This window comes from Micropterus dolomieu, linkage group LG05 (genome assembly GCF_021292245.1).
Source record: "Micropterus dolomieu isolate WLL.071019.BEF.003 ecotype Adirondacks linkage group LG05, ASM2129224v1, whole genome shotgun sequence".
In the NCBI taxonomy this organism is placed as follows: domain Eukaryota; kingdom Metazoa; phylum Chordata; class Actinopteri; order Centrarchiformes; family Centrarchidae; genus Micropterus; species Micropterus dolomieu.
This window is the reverse complement of record NC_060154.1, coordinates 12826114-12853414: the sequence shown is the minus strand read 5'-3', so window position 1 is coordinate 12853414 and position 27301 is coordinate 12826114. Positions and strand designations below refer to the sequence as shown.

Here is a 27301-nt window from a genome sequence, read left to right as displayed (position 1 = left end):
GTTTTTGAGTGTTAACACTGGTAGAGGAGCACAGATGAAGAACAAGAAGGCTAAAAAGATATAGCACAACTCTTCAGAGAGGCAATTAGCCAACTTTCTAATCACTTATACCAAACAGTGACTGTGGGACCCATTGTTTGGCGGCCTGATGGACAAACTTAAAAATGTAAAGATCAAATTAATAGGCAGGCATTGTAAATGGGAACACTCACTATTGTTATGCAAAAGCCTCACTGTGGCATGCAAAACAAATACACTAAGGTTTGGAGATGGAATGGTTCGAAGGCCGCTGCCGTTTCATTTCAAAGCATGCATTATACATCATTGTGCATAAAGAGGAAGCCTACAGCAGTATGATGGTTTTTTTCCACGATGATTATCCTTTATTAGTCATTAAAAAGAGAGCGAGAGAGAGAGAAAAAAATACAACTTTTAAGCACCTGAACCTCGCTGCCAGCATTCCATTAATTGCCGGCACAATGGGGAGAGCCTTTGGAGATTTTTCAATTTCAAAAAATGAGGAGCATGCATTCAGTCGTGCTCATGTTATACCGGCACTTAAATCCTACAGAGCTCACATAAAAAAAGGACTCAAGGTTGCATCCGATTGAAAGCCTCCAACTACAGCCACTTCAGAAATCCATTTAGCAAGCGGGGGGTTAGAACCTCTAATTCAAACAGAGTCGCCCTGTTAAAATGGTTGCACCAATGTCTTTTAAAAACACACACACACACACACACACAAACACACACACTTTCAGGCAAACACTTTTCTCCTGTGTTTGCTTGGCTCCATTGAAAGAATGATGAACCTAGCACATAGAGAGATGGCAAGGAACAGAGAATGAATCTTGCCAGACCTCAGCCGAGTGGTGAAGGTGACTGCTTGACTGCATGTGGAATCTTGACCTTTGCTACAACAGTGTCACAAATAGTGCTCTGTGGGAACGTAAAAGAAAGAGGTCGTGGTGTCTTTAACAACATGACAACATGAATGTCATGACACTGTTCATCAGCTGCAGAATCCTGAAAATAGACAACATTTTCCTTTGAAAAAGTAATATTTAATGTAATTCCAAAATAATAATTATATTTTGGGATTGACCTCAAAGCATTTAAGCATTAACAAGAAGGGGAGGGAATTTTTGGTAGCCACATGAAGTGATGTTTCATTTGCTGAGGGACTGATGACAGATTATATATATGTATATATATCTTACTATTAGGGCTGGGCACGTTAACACACCGACAATTATGTTATCGCACGTTAACAGTTTTTATTAATATTATTTTGAAAGTCCATTGCTCACTGGCTCTGAATACACATACAGTCAAACCAAAGGTCACAGGAGGGGTGGGATGCTGATCAGCCTGCAAATCACCCACCCGAACAAGCAGTGGAGGGAGGAGACTACGCTGGATGCAGTGTGTGGGAGAAGTAGATAAACAAAAGCAAGAGAAGCTATCAAATGCCATAGCGAAGTAGATAGCTACACACTACATACTGATTAGTATTGGGGAAGATGTTGGTCTTAGGAACATTACTAAAATCTCAACGTAGTTACTTGGCCCTGCGGGGTTACTCTTTTCTCTGGTGATCAGAAAGGGAGACAAGCGTTGCGCCAGCGAACGGCAGGCGCTCTAAGGACAGTAACCATGGCAATGGCTTCTGTGCGCTACACATCTGTAGCCTATTTAACTTAAGTTAAAATTATAGGCTAACGTTACATAACTTTACCTGATAGGCCGTCATCTAGTTTTGCGGGAAGGCTCTGCCATGCGAATTCCCCCCCGGTGGATGTCCTATTTAGTAAACACTAATCGATTCTGGAAACTCATAAACAGCGAGGATCAGTCTCGGCCACGGGCGGGCGCGTGCGTGAGGCGAGCACTTCACCTAACTCTAACAGGGACACTTACTACTGAATGTAGACTGTTTATGCTGCTCCCTGATGAAAGAAAAATGTTTCTGCTGATACCTGTTCAGAAAAAAACAAGAAAACAGATTCATATGTGTTAACCTGTTGCTCAGAAGGTGCCTGTTATGATGTTATGATCGTGGCTCTGGACTCTGATGGTAACTTGTTTTAACAAGCTATAAAAGATAATGCCCTGGCAATGTTAAAAAGTTTTGTTTTATATTTATATTTGATTACATTAATGTTTACTGTAAAACCTTGAATAATTGCCCCGGGCTTTTGCTAAAATCACTGAATTGATCCTGCCTTTATTTGATCTAGCTCCGACAGACTGCTTATGCACTTTTATTTTGAAGGCAGCAACCTCACAAAAACAACAACACGGTGCAGGATGAGAGAAGTTAGCAGACAGAGAGCAATGGACTTCACATGACAGGATTCACAACTTGGATAAATTTTTCTGAAAAGCTGTTTTGATTCTTTTGACGGGTGGAACCTTACAGACTAAAGTCTGTAAGACTAAACTAAAGTTTTATACATCCAAAGAACTTCTATAAAAACCAGACCAGGCTTTTAATTAAAGCAGGTGAAACCAACTAAATTTTGAGTTAATTTGAGTTTTAACTTAAATAGTGTTATTGACTTCCATCACTTAACTTCCATCACATGACTTACGTAATTTATTTTCTATAACCCAAACCAAGATGTTTTCCTAAACCTAACCAAACTGCGACCGTTTCACAATATTAACCACGTTTTTAATAACATAGTAAACACAACAACGCAACCTTATCTAAATTCTAGTCCTATATCTAAAGCTAAGTACTAACCCCCAAATAAATGGTTCATGTTGTGGAGACCAGATTTCTGTCCCCAATGTCAGTTTTGATTAAAAAAAACCCCCACAGCACATTCACTTTTCAATCTCCGACTTTACTCTTTAACAAAGCAAAATGTAAAAAAAGGGAAAAGGTCAAAATACTTTCTGAGGTCTTGGTGTGCTCATTGATACTACAATTGATGGACATACAGTAAAATGTATATCCAACTTGAACTGCTCAACCAATGTCAGCCAATGCCTTCCATCAACGCCCTATGCAATTTCAACCAGATGCCTGAGGATATAATCGGAGATGGGCAGTATTTATGATACGTGTATTTTAAATGCGTATTTGAAATAAAAAATAGGATTTTGTCATTTGTATTTGATAGGGTTGATGAAATTGATGAAAAAATATTAGTGTTTTGTATTTCGTAGTTTAAAATACTGTAAAATACTTTGTGAGAAGTCAACATGATGACATAAAAATGCTGCTTCTGATTGGTGCCTACTCAGGAATTTTCCCCGCCTTGTTGAGATCAGAACAGAAAATTGATCCAGACCTAAAGAAGAAGGTCAAGGTAAGAAACCAGTTTTTTCTTTTCATCCATTTTCAGAATAAATTCAGGGTGTGAATTATACAGTGACAATTAGTGGGGTCAACTTTTTTTCCAGGTCATAAAGGAAACCCAGAACAGTGCAGGCATGTGCTGCATTGAGTGCTTCGTGAGTCTAAAGTCTTACAATGCTTGCAATATCTTTGCTTGTTTAACTAATGTCTGTATGCAGTCTGTAGATGATGATAAATCAAATTCATTACACCAGTTCATGGGTGCCCCATACCATGCAACAACTTAATTTTTGTAGTCAGGGGTCACCAAGTATTCTACAGCAACCATGCCAGAAAGTCAGACCTGTACACATTTAACAGCAGATCATCATTTCTCTAATTCTTAATTCTTATCATTTCAACTCAACTGAAAACAAATGGAGTGCTTATTGTAAAAAGACTCACAAATGACTTAAAATAATAAATAAATATATTTAAAATGAAATAAAATAACCTCTCTATTGATGTCAAATTGTATCTCTACAACAACTACTCCTCAGTTTCACTGATCATGCCTAAGTGCCAGTGTTAGCCATCAATTAGATACAATATAACATTTTATAATAAGAAATGAAATGTGAAGCCAGTATCAAAAATGATAGGGTGGCTAGCTAAAGTATCTGCTAGCTAAAGTCAGGTTGACCATATATATTATATATATATATATATATTTTGGTTGTCAAAAAAGAAGACAGTGGGGGCAAAATGCAGACGGACACGGGTGGAAGGTTGGGGCTGGGGATGGGGTGGGGGGATTCAAGTAAGTGACTTAGCACCTTTATTTGACACTGACACGTACATACCAGCTTTGCAGGTCTAGCTTTTTTGTTTTTTACTGTGAAGTGCTACATAAATGTTGAATAACAAAAAAAGTAACACATCTGCCTCAATAGATAAAATACTATAGATCCTTGAATGTACTGCATTCCATACCTAGACAAAAACAAAAGATTCAGTTTCAATTTAGTGTGTATCAATGTGTGTCTTTGCTAATGTGTCTATGTGTGTCCACAGATGGATAAAAGTATTTGTGCACATTTCTCAACACATACATCTGCAGGTCTGTTGGTGAGATCAGTAACAAAACCCTTAAGAGGACTGAATCAAGCAGAAGGAAACTTTCCTTTCATCTTTCCCTCTCTCCATGCCTCCTTTCTTTCCTTCTGTTTCAGAGCACCACGGACAATTGCTGGCAGGCCTTCAGATGCAAACAGCTGCTCTCAGATTGTCACTGTGATGGGAAACTGATTATTTAGTCTGCTGTCCCCCCTTTGGGACAGTAACAGTTTCTGTTAGCTACTGAGGACTCTTAAGAGGCCGGGCCCTTTGCCAGAGGCAGCAGTAACACTGTAATAGAGGCTCCTATAAATGAACATCACAGACTTAAACATAGCTATGAAAAAGGAGATTATGGGCCCCAGTGAAGATCTTTGAGGAGCACCCTTTTCAGCATCTGTTTGGAGTAGTTGTTCTGTTTCAGAGAGGCCAGGAGTTGAGTGTAACTGGGAAAAGGTGGCTTCTTATCCCCTGGGACCTCATTTATAAAAAGGACTTGCGATCAAGTTTGATATTAAGCATGACTTAGGCAGAAAACAATGTATACGTACTTATTTAGAAAACCTTAATTTGACGTGGAAATGATTTTGACACAAGTGATTTTCCTGCTGGTTATGTAGGGTATTGCAGTTCGCAAGACTAGTGAACTTTGCATTAGCTTTATGAACAATGTGATTGAGTTTTTTGGCTTTGTTTGTCAACCTACTATTTAGTCCACTGAATAATACGTGCTGCCTGGCTTTAATCTCCTCTAACGTCCGCGTAATATCGTCTTCCAAAAGGTTTGCTTTTCTTTGGTCCATGGCAAGGTTACAAATGGTCTTCTTACAACCTGTGTAAGCAAGGTTTTTTAAGATCAGTAGCTTTTATGAATCAAACGTAAGGACACCGTTGAAAAGTTCAAGTAAAACTCTCAGAACATTTTTATAAATGAGATCTCTGGAGTTCTGGGTCTGTCAAGCTGCTGTTGATCAATCTAGACCTGAAAAGGCCTGGATTAATTCCACTGGATCACTCATTTGATGTGATTTCTGGGTGGGGGGCTAATGGGAAGAAAGTTTGGGGGAGGCAGCTGCAACCCACACCACAGGACCATGGCCCAGCCCTAAATGGCAGTGTATGCTCTATGTTTTTCAGATTCCCAGCTCACTGTTTCAATAGCCTTCCAACCCTCAAAACTACAGAATATGACGCAGCATCTAGTGTTACACTGGCAAAGTATTTTGGCAACATGTTTTAAAATTAAACATTTTAAGGCATAATACTTTTACATATTTATTTTTTTCTGGCATAAATCCACCAGTTGGCAGGGAGATCTCTGATCCCCATCACTGTTAAGTAACGTCTACCTGTTACATCAAAAAGTCTCTTTAAATCTTTTAAATCACTTTAAGCTACATTAGCCTTTTAAAGTCAGGGGAATAGTGTCAGGAGAGTGTATTTGTCATCCATGAACATCATTTTACTACCTGCTATAAAATAAGTTGGTATGGTCGGCGGAGATACAAACACTATCTGCTGGGTTAGACAATGACTGTAAAGGTGCCTTTGAGCAAAGCATTTAAAACCCTTGCTGTAATAAAGCTGTTCAGTGACTGTGTGTATGTAATAATGTAAAAAAGGCTGTCACTGGAAATTAAAATGTGTGCCATTAATCCATAGATAAATAAAGGTTAAAAAAAAAAGGTTTCTATTCTAAAGGGGTCTAAGGATAAAAGTGTCGTAGACTACATATATTGTAAAACCCACTGAGGCAAATTTGTGATTTGTGATATTGTGCTACATAAGGGAAAGCGACTTGACATTCTGTAACTATTTTCCAACAAGATCAGAGTTGGTGAAAAAATACATAGATAGAGAAAACAAAGAATAGAAATTTTCTGTGTCTAATCAAGGTTCGGGTCACAATAACAACAGTTTACAAATTTCCAAATACAACTCTCAAAAACAAAAGCGTATAATAGATGGCACAGCATTGTTGAAATGACCTCTAGAACCCGATGCAAGATTGACAGCAAGTGGGCAGCCTTTTCGTAGAGCTCATGTGAACTGGCATTTGACAAGTTCTCTCTCTGGGAGTGTACTGGAGCCTAACAGTGCATATCAAGCTCAGAGTCTAATGTGAGGTGAGTGATGTAAGGTGAGGTGAGGTGAGGCTGTGCGAAGCCCGAGGCTGAACACCAAAGTACAGGGCAGCGGTTGGATCAATACTGGCTCAGCCACAGACGACGAGGTCGGGGTGGTTAGGCAGTAGAGAGACAACGCTTCCTGATAGACCTGGGCTGGTCATTTATGTACACACAAATATTTATTCAGAACAATAATGGTAGTTATTATTGCATTCCATCTTTATCATGACCTTTCCTGCTTGTCTCCAGTGTAATACATTAAAAATGTAATGTAATTACTGCTATTATCCCAACTTTTCACTAATTGATTGTATATTTCACTGCTTTGAAGTAATTCTGAGTTTGAAAAATCCTATATAAATGACACTCCTAATTATGTTGACATTATCCTGTTTGACTCTGCAATTCAATAATATATTTCAAAATGTATTCATATAACCCAACGATATCATCTGTTTAAATTGGCTATTGATGCTGATTGTTTCTGTATATAATAAGGTCAACTGGAAGTGTAATCTTTTGGATGACTTGGCGTGTCGGGCCATTGGAAGAGTGTAATAGCATGCTGATATATTGGCAGAGACAGATGAATGGTTGTTGTGCTGTGCTCTGCAAATGTGAAACTTGTTAGAGCTGCAACTCTGCAGATACACGGATCCAACGCTGTAAAGAATTCTTTCCTTATATATAATATATATATATATATAATACTTTCCTTTATGTACTGATCTCCAACAGCAGGACTTCTCTAAACTTGTAAAGTTCTTCTTTTTAGTCTTCAATGTCATTTTAATGAATGAACACTTTTTGACATATGGGGCAGGATCCGTAGCCTTATATGGTATAACTGAAGCGTTAATCATACTACTTTACTTTTCTCATGACCCAGAGATAGCATTTATGTTTATGTAGGTAATTTACACAGTTATCTGAAGTTTGCTGAATCTGACATGGCACACCACTAGGGATGGGATTGTTAATTTTTATCGATATTGATACCCTTATTGAGACTGCTTAATGATCAGATTCTTTATCAATACCACTATCGATACTTTACTATTATTTAGTGATGGTTATTTGGTAAGACCAGACCCAAATGGCATGAGGTAGGCCTGCACGGTATGTGCGATAATGTTATATACTGAGATGACATATCACTTACGATAAATAAACATATATTGAAGTGTACATATTTATATATTTGCTGTCAGGGCCCCGAGGCTCTGGAACAGCCTGCCCGAGGAAATCAGGTCAGCTGAGTCAGTGAACTCTTTTAAGTCCCTTCTTAAAACATACTTTTATAGGAGAGCCTTTCCCGATCTTATTTGACTTTATTTTATCCCTTTTATTTTATTCTATTTTACAAATTTTATATTTATCTTAAACGTGTATTTTAGTCTTTTCAATGTTTTCTTGCTTTTATCTTGTATTGTTTTTGTATTATTGCCTTTTGGGTATTATTGTCTTTACACTTGTTAAAGCACTTTGTAACTTGTTTTTGAAAAGTGCTCTACAAATAAAGATTATTATTATTATTATTATTATATTAACTGCCTGGTTGTTTTTAATTTAATATTTTAAATACAGCTAAATGTTGCTTCTAGACAACAGCAAAGTAACTCAATAACTTTATCTGACATCACAAGTAGTGAGTGACGTTTAGAAAGAATAACATCAGTCTGTATCAGTCCCTCCTCTCTCGCTGGCTGCAGGTAACGTTACCAGGTAGAAGGAGGAGCGGCTGGTTTGTCTCAGCCAGCAGCTGAGTTTTTAAGACTACAGACGAGTCTATGCTCCAGACAGACAGCTTTCTATCTAGCTTGTTTTTAACATTTGGCTAATGCCAAGCTAGAGTTAGCTGTGCTTGTATAAAACATACAGGATGAGATACTGAGGACAGAGATGATTAAATTAACCATTTCTACATGTTAAACGTCCCTACACACCAGAGGAAAAAAGTACAATAAAGTTAAGAATACAAAAATTGTCTTGCGTAAGGGCCAATGAGATGAAAAACTTTATGAAGTGGTAGAGGTGGGTGTTATTTTGCAGTTGATTTGGCAATAGGAGCAGCAATTTTACATTCCAATCAAAAAATATTACTAATGCAGGTGTGCCTATTCTTTGTGTCCCTACCTAATATGTCACTTATTTCCTATCCATTCTGAAATTTTCAAAAAGCAAGCACACATGTAAAAGTAATAAAAAACAAAAGCACCCTACAGTAAAATTCTTGCTTTATAATACCAAGCTGTTGTGTTTTACCAATATTTCCATCTTGTTGGGGGTGGGCGGGCAGACACACCCAATGTAACTGAATCAGAAACAGACATCCACAACTGATAAAAATGTCAGTTGAAATTTGTAAAAACTCATAAATAATGGATACTCCAAGTAGGCAGGGGAGCATCTTCAATGAGCCCAGAGTGCAGAGCATGCTTTCTCATCTCCAAACCGAGGAGCCATATTAATGACTGCACCCAGAGACCTGGGGGTCTCCATCAGCCCCTGCCCCCATTCTCCCCAACCCCACCATCGGACCCCCCTTGTCAAGCACGTCCATCCTCCCAACCGCCACATATCGTACAGAGGGGAACATGAGCTCTTAAATTAAACATTCACAGCAGCAGCCGCTGCCCATTTTAAGCAAATCAGCAGAAAATGAAACAAACTGGCCGCCCCAGGAAGATCCATGTGTGTGCAATTGAGACATTTTTGGGGGGAGACTGGGATGGGTGGTGGTTCCTCTTAAGCCTTGCGGAGAGCAGAAAAAGCAAATAATGTCACATCTCCTTTTTTGTGTTTTGTGGATACAAGAGTCTGTTTTGCAGTTATCCTTTTTGGCATGTTGGAAGAAGAAAAAGTGCAACAGTTTATTTTGAGGATCTCTTTCTGTAGGTTCAAAGGGAAGGACAGAAGAAGATGAAGATCAACAGCAATTGTGATTATTTCGTTTAGTGATAGAGATAAACAGAGAGTTTAACATTAAAAAAATAGAGATGTAGAAAGACCTGAATTCTGTTCGACTTAATCACACTTGGTTTCACAGCATCCTGCATCATCAGAGCTGGGGTCACCTCTGGGGAAGGATGACGGTGGATGAGGTAGTAACCACTATCCCCCTGTATTGACCTGAATTCAGACATAAACAGGAAATTGCCTACAGGAAGGAAGTCATATTTTTTACAGCTGTGCCCTGGATGAGGACAGAATTGTGCGAGAGCTGCACTTTCAATATACGTATGTGTGAGTTTAATAAAGATGTCTGATGTGTGCAATGAGCCATTCAGTATCACACACAACCTGCAAAAATGACAAGCCAGGCCGAGTGTTAGTGTTTGTGTTTTGAATGAAACCTGTGGTCATTGCCTTTTCCTGTCCCCATTAAAAAGGCCCTTTCCTGCACCCGCCATAGTTAAACTGTTTTGTCTCTTTGTTTTTGTTCTTGGATGAAGATCAAAGCACCAGGTCCAGACTCAGGGCTTGTGATCTGTCAGGGTGCAGGGATTTATACGGCACTTGCATCCTACAGTACTCATCACATCTGCAAGTCACAGCGATAAATCAGATTGGCAAGCAGTACAGCATTACATATAGACTCTGTGGCCGTAAGGCAGCAGATTATATTTTTGAAGCAAAGGTGTTTTGTATTGTTAAAAGATAAAAATACAGTTACTCTAGATCGGGTCTCAAGCCTCTGCCCACCATTATTGAACAGTTATTTCACTCATCACTGTAATACCTTAGAGACGTACCCATAGGAACATGCACACTTTTTACGCACACAGATGTGTGGTTTGATCAATTTCTCTATCTGCCAAAGAGTTGGTTAAACTGGCCTGAGAAGTGGAGGCTGAGGATGGTGGGGGATGCAGCCCAGCGCCCTACAGGAAGTGATTTAATGTCCAAAAAGACATGCGCTTGTTTTTACTCTGTCTCTTTCCTGTTGTGTTCTGATAGGGACTTCCTCTCCCCAGTGGGGATGGATACGGGTGTCATCCGTCCAGCCATCCCACCCACCTCCACCCACCCACGGAAATATCATTCTGCTGCCATGCAATCCCCGCGAACAACTCATCAAACTCGTTGGACATCAGCCCAAATGGTCACAAAGTGTGTGTGTGCGTGTGCATGTATGTTAGCTCTGCATGCAGGGTGGACACTTTGACATTATAGAAATGTATCTGACACTGTTACTGTGAACAGAAGTAAAAAGGTAAAATTTTTAGACCATGAAAATGACATCAACCAAGAAGTTATTAAAAGTTATTAAGAGGTGAGAGGCCAGGAGGAAACATTCATGTTTGTAACTTCGTGTGCACTGGCATCCCCATCAATTTGAATGTCTGTGTGTGTGTGTGTGAGTGCATGAGCAATAACCCACGCGTGTACTGTGTATGGGCCTGGGGAGCCAGAGGACTCAACCCCAGCCATGGTAACAGCAGGATGATCTCTTCCTGTCTGCTTCAGTATCTCTACAGCCAACTCCCTTCCTTTCCGTTAAAACACACAGCGATACAAGCATGCACGCACACGCACGCACGGACACACACACGCACGCGCGCGCGCACACACACACACTTGTGTTATCATGGGCATCGTCCTCTTGAAGACATTGGGTTTGTGGTTTCACAGTCAAGGACAATTAAAGAGGATATCTAGTAGGGCTACACGATTAATTACATAGACGCATAATGGGTACGATTTAAATAGAAGTGTGTGTGACACTCTCTTTTCTGTGTGCGCTACAGTTTGCTCATTATCCACGCCCACACTGAGCTCTTGCATGTGCCACTAAAAGCAGATAGGCCTACATGCAATCAGAAAATTGATTTATGAGCAGTGTGCCAGTAACTTTTTAGACAACAACCTACTGTAACCCAGCAGCTGAAGCGGTCAGACAGAAGAAAACAGGGAGAAGTTATGGAAGGTTTGGCTTTAGCTAGCTGACCATTTAACGTTAGCTCTATCAGTGCCTTTTGTTGTTCACCATGTTAAATTTTTCATAAAACTGACGTGCTTGTCAGTCACTTTTCGTCAACTGACCAATCACGGCCTGGATGGGGCAGGACATTAAAAAAAAGTTTATTGTGCTACAGCAAGCTTTCAAAAGTTGAACAATATGATTATTGACAAGTTAGTACATAGCATTAACAAATTTTAGACCAATTTAGATAATTTTTCTTGCACAAGGATTAAATAAATAAAAAAATAAAATAAAACAGCTGTAACTAGATTTAATATTCGCCTAGTGGTAAAACAGTTTACTATTATATGAACTATAATGACTATAGTAATTAATATATTATTCTTATAGGTTACTAACAATATACTTTTATATACTTTCCTCCTCTGCGTTGTGGATAGTCAGTGGACAGTTGTAGATTTAGCCAGAGCCAGGTCATAGATTAGATTAGGTATAGATTTTAGCTAGCCCTTTTCTGTATAGAGAAATCACTTGTGTGGTGGTGTGGATGTCAGCAGGTCTCTGCGGTGTTTCCACCAGTGACCAAAGCACCTCATGCCAGAAAGCTAATCTGCTCTCTTCTCTGTTGAGCAATTTAACGCTGACTATCACTCACACACACACACACACACACACACACACACACACACACACACACACACACACACACAGTGACCCAACCTCCAACCTCGTCTCTTACTCATTCATCCCATCCACCAACACAACTGCACAGTGTTAGTCTCACACACATGCATATGTGTGCACACATTCACCTACAGATGGAGGAAGTAAGCTCAGCGCTGCCTGTGTCTGCGAAGGATGTGAGGTGCAGTGATGGCACATTAACGATAGGACCCATGACAGCAGTACGCATCGGCCTCACTGAACAAAGCCTGCAGCCAGTTTTTAATTCAATGAGGATTGTTTAAGTGAAACAATGGCTTTTGGCCCCACTGGGGGTTAGGAAAGGGTGAGAAAGGTGAGTTTGTCAGTGGTAGCTAGCCGGTGTTTTTGTATTTTAAGCTGCGGATGATCCCGCGGGTTTGAAGGGGTCGTGGATCAGAAAGACTGCTGTGTTCCAGCAACATCCGCTGTTTTTCAGGTAACAAAAAAAGAAAATCAGTGGCCAGAATAGGACATGGTACCAGACATGCTCACCGTGGTACCATAAAGATTATTTGGAGGCAATATGACTCATATATGTTTATATTTTTATACATTATTTTCCCGGCCATTCTTATCTAGGATCATACAATGAATAAAAAAGTAATAAGGAGGAGTTTTCTCAAAGTGTCTTTGAGAAAGACTAAAGTTTATGAGTGCTGTTTATGACATTATGGTCACAGGACAGTCTCACAAGTAGTCCTGGGAACAAATAGCTAGCAGCATATACTAAACAATGTGAATGTGTCAGCTGGAGGCATCAATTTTGTTATTAATACGCCAACACTGTTTTGAAGGCACTATAGTGAAAATCTTTAAATGTTTTACCAATTCTACTCCAATGTATTGTAAAATGGCGGTTTACGTGAGGTAATGTTTGTGGACGGGCGGTGTTCTGGTTAGCACTGTCGCCTTACAGCAAGAAGGTCATAGGTTCAAACCCCAGTTGCCCTGGCTTGTCTGTGTGGAGTTCGCATGTTCTGTCTGTGTGGGTTCTCTCCGGGTGCTCTGGCTTCCTCCAACCATCCTAGGACATGCAGGCAAGGTTAATTGGTGTCTCCAAAATTGTCCTTAGTTGTTTATTTATGTGTGCCCAATGTCGGCTGGGATTGGCTCCAGCCCCCCGTGATAGAACCGCAGGATAAGCGGTTGACGATGGATGGATGTTTTCAAAAGTCCAACTGCAACTAATGACTATTTTTGTATTCGACTAATCTGTTAAGACTAATCTGTTAATTATATAAAAAATTATCATGACTAGTGGACTAATTATTTAGTCCACTTGTCACGATTATTTTTGTCACCCCCTAACCCTAACCACCAAGTGCATTACTGATCTCCAACACACAGCCTAACTAGCTAACGTTACCATTAAGTGAACGAGGTTTACTATTCAGAGTGAACACCAGTATCAATGCCAGGGGGAAACCAGGGAAGAAGACAAGACAACGTAGGCTTCTCCTATAATTCACTGATTTATTCAAACTTTAAAACGGTTTAACAAAGATTTTTGCTTTGGAACTATATAAAATAAAAGCAAGTACTATAACCACAACTGTACACTAAGGGCCCGATTTACGAACATCCCGAATAAAGAGTACTAAATTGCCTGTGCATTCTAAAATATTGCACGTGCAATTGTAGTACCTGTTATGGGTGATTTACTAAGAATTATTGCGTAGATGACAACAGGAGCAAACACAATGTAGGTGGGAGTATTTAAATGAGGGTTTTGCGTGTGGTTTCCGCCATGGAGAGTCGGGAGGGAAAGCAGCCACAGCGTAAAAACCTTGGTTCGTTCAGTGCGTCCCGAGTGTGTGGAAATCTTATGTACCTGCCCAGCCTGCCTGAGATTGCACTAAGTACTTGGGACAGCACACCTGGAAAAACTGCTTTGGGAAACCTCTGCAGAAACAGCTACAGTATGCTGGAATGATCCAGACACGAAGAAAAGCCAGCATATCATGCTTCATCCAGCCTGATGCACTGTACACACCCTCTCCGATACCTACAATGGGTTGTGTCACCATTTTTACGACCGGCGTGCTGTGAACAGTTGGTGATCGTTCCCTCTGGCTGGATAAATTTTACGTGTGATCCGTGCGCTACTGCAGCTGAGTGCTCTCCGCAGCGCCACGTAACTTTCTAAATTATTCCATCTCATGGAGAAAAGAAGTCGAAACGAAATACTGTTAACTCTGTTTTTTTTTACTAAGCGTATTTAAATATGCCGTATTTGATTGAGGAGCATATATTCGTGCAGCACCTCCTCTCACTCGTTACTATTTCTGAGTAACTTGCCCAACGCTGGTGATTACAGAGCAGTAGTTAGTGACAAAGTAGTAAATGATACAAAATATAATAATCTGACTTACACATATGCGCAACACTATGTGACCTGTATGTGTTTTCACTCTAGTATTTGCATTCCTTGCAGCCCATTTGGTCTACGCTAATACTCATGCAGAGCAGCAGATCTTAATGAAAAACCTTTGGCTGGTGATCAGTGATATTGATCAGCCTGAGCCCCAGCTTTAAGCAGGGCTAATTGATCAATCACCACTGGTTGCTTCGGATTAATGGAACATGACTGGTGCCCCCCCCACCTCTCATGAAGAAGCTTGAGTGAATTTGTGTGTGTGCATTTGTATGTGAGAGAGCAGGAAAGGAGTACTACATTACCCCTCTAAAGTGAAAGTAAGATTAATTTTGATTTAACAAGAGTAACTACTTTCCAGACTCTCTTACTAACATATTTAATAATAATAACATAGTTTCTGTGTGGCATTTTATCATAAATACACCAAATCTCTTTGTTGCTTACAGAAGGGAAGAGCATGACACTTCATCAAACATCTACTGAAATTAAAGTAGAATAGATATTTTTTAATGTAACCCCAATGTACAAGTATACACGTGATTACCATATGAACCATGTCATGATTTTTTCGTGAAAAATTGTTTATGATGTTCTGGAAGTTTTTTGTTGGGATTCAGAGTGAGACTAGACCAGAGCAGATTAGTGGTAGGGTTTTCTCCTCTTAGTTATTTGATTTATCAGTCATTTAGTGCCTTGGTCAACTATAAAACTTAACATTGATCAATTCATCTTTATGCTTTTTTTTAATGAAATGAAAAGATGTTAGTTTTTTAAAACTAAAGGTGACCGAGCCTTCTCAGTAGCTGCTCCTAATCTTTGGAATAGTTTACCTGTTCAAATAAGAAATGCCCAAACTCCTGACACTTTCAAATCCTTGCTAAAGACCTATCTTTATTCATTGGCCTTCAAACAGAGTTGAGTAGTGACATTTATTTTATTTTTTACTTTTTCTACTGTTGTCATGTATATCTGTTGTCTGTTGTGGAAAGCACTTTGGTCAACTAGTGTTGTTTTTAAATGTGCTATAAATAAACTTGAACTTGAACACTTCAGACATTTCAATAATATTTATTGTTGCTGTACTGTTGTTAATAAATCCACTGTGTGTCTTCATGTTTGGGTTTGTGAGTGACTTCTGAAAGTCATATTTTGGAAATTCCTTGCTGGCCACAGGTGTAGAAATGTGCTTTTCTTGACTGTCCAGAGAAATCACCCCAGTACGGTATACGGTCATTTTAATCAACAGTCTGAAAAAAAAAAAGTACCAAAGCTACCCAGAAGAAATTTAATTAGTTTGAATTTCTAATGAGAGCTTTTCAGTCACATTCTCTATTCTATATGGCGTTCTACAGAACATTGGCATCAATATGATAAGAATATGGTATTTGACGTAAAAAAGGACAAAAGGTATCAGATATCAGCTTTTAAAAAAAATCTGATATCAGTTTAACTCTAGTGTACATTTTATTTGCATTGCTAGTCCCATATCTGACAGACATGACACCATCAGTCCCTCTGCCAGGAAGGACTGAAGCACACAGGCCAAAACAGGAAGCCCCAACAACAACCCCGACACAGACATTCATAACCCTCCCATTGAATAACTGACAGGTTGGCTGGCCAGTGGTGGCTCCATGGAGGATTTGTGTCTGTATATGTGTTTGGGGGGTGGGGGTGGACTGAAGGTTCCAGCTGGCCTGTCATGGGACTCCCAATCGCGTGTGAATGGTACTTAGAGCAAGCTATGGCTAACTGGTCCAACACTGAAACACTCAACAGGCTGGAAAGGTCAACTGGGTTGAGTTCAGCAGGGCAGAACCAGGAATATTGTTTTTCTGTTTTATGCAACAGACTCAAGAAGCTATGGATTCTTTCAACATTTTGGATCAGTTAAAAATGCTGTGTTTCTAATTTGGATTGAAAAAAATACAATAATAATTATATAATTAGTAGTATTAAGATTTAGTATTATGATTTTATTGTTATATGACAATGCAAACCTGTTTTTTAAGATTTCCAACATTGCAGCAGGGGAAAAGCTCAACTTTGCATAAGGCATAAAATGTCTGACAACATTTTAGCATCATGAATCACATTATTAATCAAACACAGCTGAAAACAATCACCACACTTACTAAAACCTTATCTTTGATTGCGATTGGACAGCACAACATGTCAAGGCAAAGTCTCTAACAGCAACAGCCAACCATTACAGAGTTTCTGACTCTTGCCTGTGCTGAAATCAGAGGACCGCCCCATAAACACACATACCATATCCCCCTCCCATCATTTAGTTAGCCTTGACCAACTAACCAGCCACAAATAAACAGTCACACCCTCCTATCTTTTGACTGACTAGCAAATTTTGTGGAATGAGACCACACTTCCACCCAATAACCTCTGGTGTGAACTTAATTGTGTATACTCTGGTGTTGAGTTTCGGACCATGGCTGGGTCCTGTGGCGCTCAAAGAGAAACAGACGCTGTGAACTCGACAATGAGTGAGGGAGAGAGAGACATAGTGTGAAAGAAAGAGAGAGCAAGAGATACAGACCACCCAACGGCTGTGAAGAAAAACAAAGCTGGGTGGAGAGCGAAGTCAGCTTCGATCACATCGGAGGTAGGACAGTTGGAAGTTGTCGTGTGGTAGCAGGGTGAAAGAGGCAAAGAGAAAGTGGAAGGCTGAAAAATGTATTTGATCTTGGAGTCTATCTGTCTCATAGCAAAAATGGTAAATTTGCTACTTTGTATAGATAATGCCTCTTATTTTAGATTCAAATAAAGTTATCATTCTTTAATGAGTCGATTTATTTGCCTATTTTTCTTAATTTGGTCAAAGATTTTCTAGTTGTGTGATACGAAATAATACTTATAATACTTTGCTGTGTTATCACGGGGAGAAGGTACACATGATCAGTGTTTTTTCAATCTTTTTTTTCATTTTACATGCCACATAATTCATTTAACTACTTGATGAGGCAGAATACCAGTATTCTTGAAGAAAATAAAGGATTGAAAATTACTGGACTGGAGGTTTCAAGAAGTGCGTTATGGTCGGTCAGCTTTGAATTACTAGATCAACTGGAAAAACCTCATAAACTCTCAACTCATGTTAAGAATAACCACTCAGGTTCCCTTGATCAAGGCATTTAAGCTCTTAGTGTATGAATCTAAAGCACAAAGGATGTCAGTTGACTCTTTCCTGGATAAACAAAGGCAAAGACACCATGGACTATGTCTTCTCAAAGCAAATGTAATTCATATAAAGTACTCACTCTTATTTACAGTTATTTCAGCAACATCCGACATTATAAGGTTTATTCATTAACAACATTATGTAGCTTTAGATATAAGATTTTCTACACTTTGGGATAGAAAAGACTTAAAACTTAGCAGAAATGAAAAGTAACTTGTTAATGAAGATACTGTATGTGGTGATGTGGTTCTAATGCTGGCCACCAGGGGGAGGGGGGTATGCAGAGAGCCTGATCAGGGATTTGGAGGCTTCCTTTTATTTCAGTAGAGAGGCAGTCAGTCAGGCATTGGTGAGCACATTAGGGTGGGTGGGTGAGAGAGAGAGAGAGAGAGAGAGAGAGAGAGAGAGCAAGAGAGAGACCTCTGCTAAGTAGTTAAGGGATCATTTTGGGGAAAAGTTACCTGATGTTTAATTATTGATAAGCAACTAAAGATATTTAAATAAAAAAAATTACTAAACTAAATAATTATTTATATTATTTAACAAAATAAAAATCCAAATGAAATGAGTCCAAAGTAGTATAAAATAGCTAGCAGGAAATGCCAGAATGGAGTGAAGGGCAAAACTCATATTTTATTTTACTTTACCCAATGCTAAATTCTTAAGAAGTGTATGGCTACATATTTTTAATCATTTACTTTTTACTTAATACAGTTTAACAAGGCTAATATTTTTCACTTCAATGGTACAAAGGTTTAACATGTGTTTTATTTATTTACTACAGCATTAATATGGGAGAAGTATTTGTTATAAGTTCTGGAAATTAAGTTTAATCAAAATGAATTGGATGAAACAGAAATGTATTAACTCCTTGTTAACCCAGCACAGTAATCGCTCAGCCTCTGACTTCAGTCAAAGATCAAATGCAGCTGTTGACCGCCTGAACAGCCCTGTTATCAAAAGCTCAAAGTCTCACTGGAGTGGCGGATACACCCTGATGTGTGTGTGTGTGTGTGTGTGTGTGTGTGTAGTTAGTTACCTTTCTATGCAGATGCGTGCCTTTGGAGGTTTGGCTCAAGGGATTTTCTAGTCTCTCTGGAACACAAGGAATGGACAGCTGACCTGAAGACAGACAGACATAGACACAGACGCAGACACACAGTTAGGTCTGCCAATAGTGTTCAGCTCCACTGAAAAGAAACAACATGCACACACACAAGGACACGTGCTTGAAGAAAGTGTATCATAGTATTTGTTGCAACACATAATAACTTATAAAGCATGACAGAATTCCATGCAAATTTTACAACCCAAATATTATCCTGAAAAATCATAAAACAACCTTGTGGGTGTGTTTTTCATAGTTGTACTGAATGATGATACAATCACCATCTAAGAGCAACATTCAACAGAAGCCAGATGTGGTCTTACCAATTAATTTGCATCTGCTGAGCTGAACATCAATTAATACATTTCCATTATTATTTTGTAATTTCAGAATCATCAAATAGAAAGGGACCACACCTTATCACTACAATGTTGCTTTTAATTTCCAGGAAGTGGGCAAGGGAAGGGATAGTTTTTGCAATTTAATTACTTGTGTCATTCTTCTTCTTCTATAGGGTATATCACTATCAGTGAAGCATTTAGTAAAAAATGGGTACTCTCTCAAAATTCTTTATTCAGGATCCATCTTGCAAAAACTAGTAATTTAATATCTCAAAATATGGACATAGACAATCCTACCAAGGATTGTGTGTGCAGTGACCTGTTAATTCAAATTGCAAAACTATTTAAATAACCAACAATAGCAAAAGCTTTTCAGTGTTCACATGAACCACGAGTTAATTTAAAAATAAAAAAAATAATGCAAGGAATTCTCCCCTCTATGTGACCTGTAGGATCTGAACCAATTACAGAAGAAAACAAGACAGGATTACAAAGGACGTCCCAAAGGTGGAGGATTATAAATCGGAGCCAATTAAAGCAGAAAACAAAGAAGGCAAGACAAGCGTGGCTAATGATACTATATTCATCAACTTCTGACACCCATTTTACATTTCTGGCACTTAAATGATTCTCACATCTGGATTATTTTACAGTGACTGCGAAGGTACTGCAAGGGTTGGTCAAGGACACTTAAAAAGGCCAGATGATTGCTGACGGACACCAGAGTTACTCCTTGGATCCAATGGGACAATATCTCTAATCACAATGCCACCTTGCTATCACATAGTCAATGAAAAACATTTCTGTTCAAAAAATATTTGAATTGCAATGCAACACCCTGTCTTAAATAGATTACAATGAGGCACGATTATAGCTAAGTAGTTCTATGTATTAAGCTGAATTATGAAAATGTATTCACAACAGATTAGAGGTACCGCTGATTGCTAATTCCAACAAGGCAAGGCAAGGCAAGTTTATCTGTATAGACACATTTCAAGTATACACACATTTACAAATATACACCTTTCAACAACAAGGCAATTCAAAGTGCCTTACCTAAAACAAAAGCAACATAAAAATACATTTAAAAAAAAAAAATTGAAAATATAAACAAGATAAAACAGGAGAGTCAAAGTTACAGTGTAATATATTAATCAAAAGGCTCATATTTGATTTAATAAAACTGCAAAAAATAATAGTCTTTAGCCTTGATATAAAAGAACTGTGTTTCAGCAGACCTGCAGTTTTCTGGGAGTTTGTTCTAGATATATGGTGCACAAAAGCTGAATGCTGCTTCTCTATGTTTCGTTTTGACTCTGGGGACGAAAAGCAGACCTGTCCCAGACGACCTGAGATCTGGATGGTTCATAAGTAGCAGAAGATCATAAATGTATTTTAGCCCTAAACAATCCAGTGCTTTACAAACCAACAGCAACATTTTAAAATCAATTCTTTGACAGACAGGAAGCTAGTCTAAAGACCTCAGATCTGAGGAGATTTGATCCACTTTTTTGGTCTTAGTGAGGACTCGAGCAGTGTCGTTCTGAATCAGCTAAAAGCTGTCTGATAAATTTTTTTAGGGAGACCTGTAAAGATACTTTTATAGTAGTTGAGCCAACTAAAGATAAATGCATGGGCAAGTTTTTTCAAATCCTGCTGAAATAAGTCATTTAATCCTTGATATATTCTTCATGCGACTGTAATGTGGCTGTTTAACTTCAGGTCTGAGCGGTTTATAACATTTATAACATTGCTGATTGAAGGTGAGCACTGACTTTTAATCGTTCTTTCTTGGCTCCAAAAACAGTTACTCCATTTTTCCATTTATTTCATTGGAGAAAATTCTGGCAAATCCAGTAGTTTATTTGTTCAATGCTCTTACTCAGCACTTGTATGGGATTACAGTCCCCTGGTGATATGGTTATGCAAATTTGTGTGTGGGCTGCATAATTATGGTAATATATTTCAGTATTCATAATCTGAGCCAGCAGAAGTATGTAGATGTTAAACAGAATGGGTCCCAGAACAGTTTGCAAATCTGAGGATATTGGGTGCAAATAATGACTCAAATTGCATCAATCGAGTTGAAAGACTCAAAGACCATACCTGCTTGACTAGCTATTGTGTTATCAATTAAACAGAATTTAAAATTCTTGCAATCTCACTGGTTAGTAACATTTGCAAACTAATTTAGCAATTTAAAAAAAAAAATTTTGGTCCTTCCACACTCACTCACTGAATCAGCAACTTTTTCATGTTATTAGGTAATACAGAAGCAGGATTGTAATATTAGCTACTATGTTAGCCATCCAGCAGAGTCAGCTGTTGTCATTAGGCTGTAACTGCTAACATATGGTAAACTCAGAATTTAATGAGATCATGAACATTTGTATTTATTCTATAGTTACATGGAGTTTAATTATAGGCAAAATATTATAAGTGAAAAATGGATTGGATTGGGTTGATTGTTTTTCTAATCAGGTAAATTAGAGCTACACCACACCTATAAAAATTGGTTAATGATACAGAATTCAGGAACCATACTAAATTTGGTCTATCTTTACACTGAAAATTGGTCTTTACATTGTTTATTTTCACAGCAGTCCAACAATCTGTATGTTAAACCTGAAAGTTACACACATATATATATGAACATAATCTCAGTAGGTATATCATTGTTATGAACCAGGGCCTGTCATGACTGCTCTCCAACAGGCCTCGTGTGTCTGGATTAATCTCCCTGATCTGAGGGTGGGTCGGCCACCATCCACCAACACCAAAACTAATTTCACTGTGTTACTGCATGACACACCCACCCACCATCCCCACTGACACCCACACATTGCAAAATATCTTCATCTGTCTCTGTCTCATCTACATGGACGAGGGCATGAGGGCGGATGACTAGTCCGAAGGAGAAAGGTCAGCGCATTGAAGGAGTTCATCACTCTGAGGTGTCAGAGCCGCTGTTTAGGAGAGCAGATGAAGGGGGGGGGGGGGTTAAAAGAAAAAAAGGGAGGGTGGGGGGGTTATATTTGCTGGTTATTGGTTATCAGCCAAAAGTTTGTCATGTCCTACGAAGTTGGCTGGCATTCACTGTGTGCAAATCAATCATCACACTGTTAGTGTTTCACCATCACGTGTTGTCTTTGATTATATCTTAATTATGAGAAAACTAAACACACACACACACACACACACACACCTTACTCGCTACAAATGATCATTTGGTGACTAAAAAACACACCAGAGGGTTTATTGAAACACCAGAAGCTGGTAGTCCAACACACATACACACACTTTCAGTCGTTCTGAAATGATCACACAATGCATCCACTACACTTGCTGGCGTCTGGCATGAGGTAAACAGCTTTTAATAGCATCAAACCCACTGCAGTTTGTTTGGGACCATCTGTCCAATCTATTGTGTTTCTCTGTTGTGCCTCTTTGGAAGCCCATCGGGTGACAGCTGATGTATGGGCTTCTACAAAGTCCCTAGCCAGGCCCTCGGGATCCTGCCACACTGTTTTCTCCCTGTCTACTATCTATTTCTTCTGTTTTGTCTTCTTATTTTCCTTTGTCCCTGTTCTGCTTTACAGTTTCTGAAAAAAAATATCTGTTTTTTCTATATAATCCAGTGGTGTTATGTAAGTTTAGAATGGGTAGGATCAGGAGGAACAGGAAATTATGTGTGTCTCTGTGTTGTGGCAGGCAGAGGATTAGCGCCAAACATAGTGCTTATCAACTGTGTTTTTGGAGGCTAGGCTAGGGTAATGTTTTGTGCAAAAAAGATCATGTTTGAAAATTGTCAAAACAGAGAGAGAAGCTATGGGTTAATCTTTTCACCACAATATCAGTCAGATATTTCTTTTTGTTTAGATTGTATTAGAAGAAAGACATATTAATCCCTCCTATTATGCCCAATAGCTTGTGGTCGACACTTGTGACTAAATGCAATGACCACACACAAATGCAGCCATTGTGAATGATGGTTGTTGACATACCACAGTATTGTGGTTTCTTCAAATCTCTCTTTGAAAAGAGATCAAATTTTGCGGCATTTTACACCCACGAGAAGATATAATAGAAAGTCTGTAAACTGATAACTAGCAAGATAAAATTCAGTTTTTTTTAAATATAATTTTGCATTATATTTGTAAGAGAACTTTCTTCTGTACAAATGCACAATAGTTGTGAACCAGGAGTTCACAAGTGTTCACCATCCATTCCAGGGTTAATTCAGGACAGACACTTGATATAGTGAGTGCAATTGTATAACAGGCAGATGTTAACTGGAAGCTAACTTCTACCATACCTTTCTGGCTTCATCCATCCTTGTATGCAAATATAGTTTGAGCACCACCTGCACATTTCTCCACCCAATTCAGAATTTCCTATTGTTTATATAAAAACATCATTTTTAAAATAAATTTGTTCCTTGAGAGGTTGAGGGGTACACTGGAATTGAGGGGTGGAGGGTGAAAGCTGCATTCAGGAAGTTTTCCTCCCAGGGTACCCCTGGCCTCTCCAACTTCCAGTCAAAGGCTGAAAGAAGCCAGATGCAGGCAGGATAATCACCACCTAATAAGAGGCTATATTGAAAGCAGGCTGGCGTTCATACACAGCTAGCTTAAAAGGCATCTGCACACACATATACACACATGTACACATGGATAGTTTAATACAAATGCATACACATGGTTAGGGCAGGTGTAATTATGGCACACTTCAAAAAGAAACATATCACTCACAAACTGTACATATGTGGACAAGCATGTGTTTCAAAAAAACAACACACTCACACGCACATAGAAACACACGCACGCATGTGCACACACACACACACACCCCAGATCCTTTTTCCTTCTTCTGACTTTAGTTCTCTACCACCATCCTAGAAAAATGTTAGCATATGGCAAAATATATCAATAATTCCATGATATACCAATTATCAATTTAAAAAAAGACAGACCAGGCTCCCCTATGGTTTTGTGTATGGTTGACGTCTGTTTTGGTGTGACCCTATGAAAGAATATGGGGCTAATCATAAAAACTATCCACACTCTTAAAAGTGACCTTTGGGATTCTAAATGCTGCAGCCAAAGTGATCCAAAAATACTTCTTGAGGGAGAATTCTACATAAAGGGTCCATGAGCCTTGATGTTTTGAAAAACTTCTACAGTTAACAGTTTAACAGCTGTAATAAAAGACATTTTTTTGGCCCTCATTAAGTACAAAAAATTAATTTGTGCTTCCTTGGTATCTTGGATCTACTTCTGATGTGGTCTAGAGAATATGTTGGCAGTGCTAAACAATTTTCTTTTGAACAGGTGAAGAAATCTAACCACCAATCTTACATTTCATCAGAATAAAATGGTTCATCATCAACCAGTGTTGGTGGACTTAAGCCCAAAATGAAATCAGCACCATTTAAAAAATGTGGCACTACTGTGACCTACTTTTCCATGTGTATTACAACAATGAACTACTCTTTTACATGTAACAACATGTTTTTTGGACACAAACATTAAGCTGCTGACTTATTATTTCTATCACGATTGCATTCATGCAGGTTTTTTGTTTAGCAGTGTATTTACTATGGGCACAGCTGCAGTGTACACCATTGAGTGCTGCTACTAACACAATATATGGTACTATTTCAAAACTGATTCATGCAGTTAAAATTTTTCTTGCTTTAAAAAGGTACAATATATAAGAATTGGCCACCTGTCTAAGTCATACTCCAAACAGACAGGGGCAGCCTATCACCAGAGTAACTGCTGCTAATGCCTTGTGCAGAATACACAACTTGCCGTCTTGTGACGGGAGTCTTGAAGTCGCTGTGGCATTCACACTACGTGACTGATCGGTGACAGAGGGGTCACACACAATGCGAGCGGCTCACGACTCTGTCACCCGATGCTGGTCTCCAAACCACGTTTTGTCAAGAAAACACACGGGAAATGTGAAACGGGAAATGACGCGAACCTACACATGATACAGCTATTGTTCATTATTATAAAGATAGAAATTATAAAGACAAAAAATATGGGTGAAAGAATGGATTAGCACACGCAGGTAGCAGGGATCATCTGAGCTACAGAGAGAGCTGGAGGTGAGTAAAAAGTGTTTTGCAGTGAAAAAGTAGCTGCCTGCTCTGCCAGCTGCCTGCTGTCATTGGCTGTATGTGGATGTGAAGTCGGCCGACTCTTCCAGATATATGGCATGCTAGATATCTGGCAGACGTCGGCGATGTGTCAGAAATCTGTCAGGGAGCCGTTTTGTTGCGTCGTTGTATAGTTCACACATAACGACTGGCAACCGCCGATTGACTGCTGATTTACTCCCGATCACAGCCTGACTGTCGCAGAGCGGCAAATCAGGCTAAAAATCGTGTTATGTAAACTAGGCTTAACTGTAGCTGCTGTTAACTAGTTAGCCCAGTTAGCTGTGCAGAAAATGGTCCTATTGCTCATCTACTGTGCCAGGACTGGGTGTTCAGAGTACTGGGGGAGTGTTGGTGTTTACACTGCTAGCACCGGAGCTTTGGACCACCGGGAGGAGGAGGTTTTCAGGCCTGGGGCGAGGGGCACCAAGCGGGAAATGCTGGTGGGGAATGCTGCTGGAATGGGAACCGGAATCTGATATATATATGTGTGTGTATTAAATTGGGATGCAACATCCAAGTCTGCACAGTACAGCATCACTAACCCTTAAGCACTTACATATTGTAATTCATGCAACCCTATGGCAAATCAGTAATGTACTAGCAGCCCAATGGCAGCTAGTCTAGTACCTATGTATTTTAAAAACGGGAAAGCTATCTTTTTTATTTTTTTCTTGCACAAAATAAAGAATACTTTAAGAGATAACAAAAGTTAAACACACAATATCACTAAATGTAAAGAATAGAAAGTTGTGTGTGTGTGTGTGTGTGTGTGTGTGTGTGTGAGTGTGAGAGAGAGAGAGAAAGTGAGTGCACACCAGAAAGAAAATGTGATTGTTTCTTTGTCCTGCTTCTGTATGTTCCGTGTACGGTTCCGTGTGCATGGAAAAAACACACATTTAGTCAGAAACCAAAGTATGTGAAGCAGGAGCTTTGAATTTCCTATCAGCATGTGTGGCTTTGTTGAAGGCCAATTCAAGGTATATGTACGTGATCTGTGTAGGATAATGGTGCCAGGTTAAAAAAAGAAGATATTTAGTTTGCACTGAAGACTCTGTGTCTGTGTGAAACATAATTAACATCAATTTAACGGTGTGGCAGAGCTAACTATGGAATAACCTAACTATGAAAAGATCACAACAAATAAAACATGTACATTCACAAAACTTAAGTGGTCCCGTGTTTAGCTGGGTACATGTATCATGCGCAGTTAAGTTAACATTAACGTTACCAGTCAAAGAAGGAAGAGGGGTTGCTTTGGTGCCGAAGAATTGTGTTACCAATACACAATTTGCTGTGTAGTGCTCCAACTGTGCAGGTTGGAGGAAACAATCGCTCCATCCTTTGTTCAAGGCATTGTTGCTCCTGTTGCTTTTCAAGTGGCAGACTTTGTGTGGTAGCTGCTGGCACTAACTAAGCTTTGTTGCAGGGATTTTACACACGCTGCTGCGTCACTGCCGTAAGAAAGTTTGGTTCAGTGTTTTTGCTCCAAGCAGACTGCTCGGCGGAGGACACCTCTGTACTGAGGTCTGAGAGGTGATCCGGTGAGAACACGAAGAGAGATGACAAGGTAAGCTGGAGTTTTGTCAACCCGAATCTGGTTAATACAAGTGACCAGAGAAAAGGTCTGACTATAAAAGTTCAATTCAATTCAATTCAATTTTATTTATATAGCGCCAAATCACAACAACAGTTATCTCACAGCGCTTTTCATAAAAGAGCAGGTCTAGACCGTACTCTGTGATGATATTTACAGAAGCCCAACAGTTCCCACCAAGAGCAAGCACTAGGCGACAGAGGCAAGGAAAAACTTCCTTTTAAGAGGCAGAAACCTCGAGCAGAACCATGGCTCAGGGTGGGCGGCCATCTGCCTCGACCGGTTGGGGTGAGAGAGAGAGAGAGAGAGAAAGAGAGAGAGGGATGTAAGGAGAGAGAGAGGGGAGGGAG

At 39.3% G+C, this 27301-nt stretch overlaps 1 protein-coding gene across 4 annotated transcripts in view; it reads right to left on the bottom strand.

Annotated features, from left to right (window-relative positions):
• The window catches only part of LOC123971666 (adhesion G-protein coupled receptor D2), a 108363-nt gene that overhangs the window by 5058 nt on the left and 76004 nt on the right, over nt 1-27301 (bottom strand). For 3 of the 4 annotated variants that reach the window (XM_046050648.1, XM_046050646.1, XM_046050650.1), the window contains one exon: nt 18779-18861. In XM_046050648.1, coding sequence (XP_045906604.1) covers nt 18779-18861 — 83 coding nt within the window. Of the gene's footprint in view, nt 1-1920; nt 1980-18778; nt 18862-27301 lie in introns of all 4 variants that reach the window. The other variant, XM_046050647.1, reaches the window with a different exon arrangement.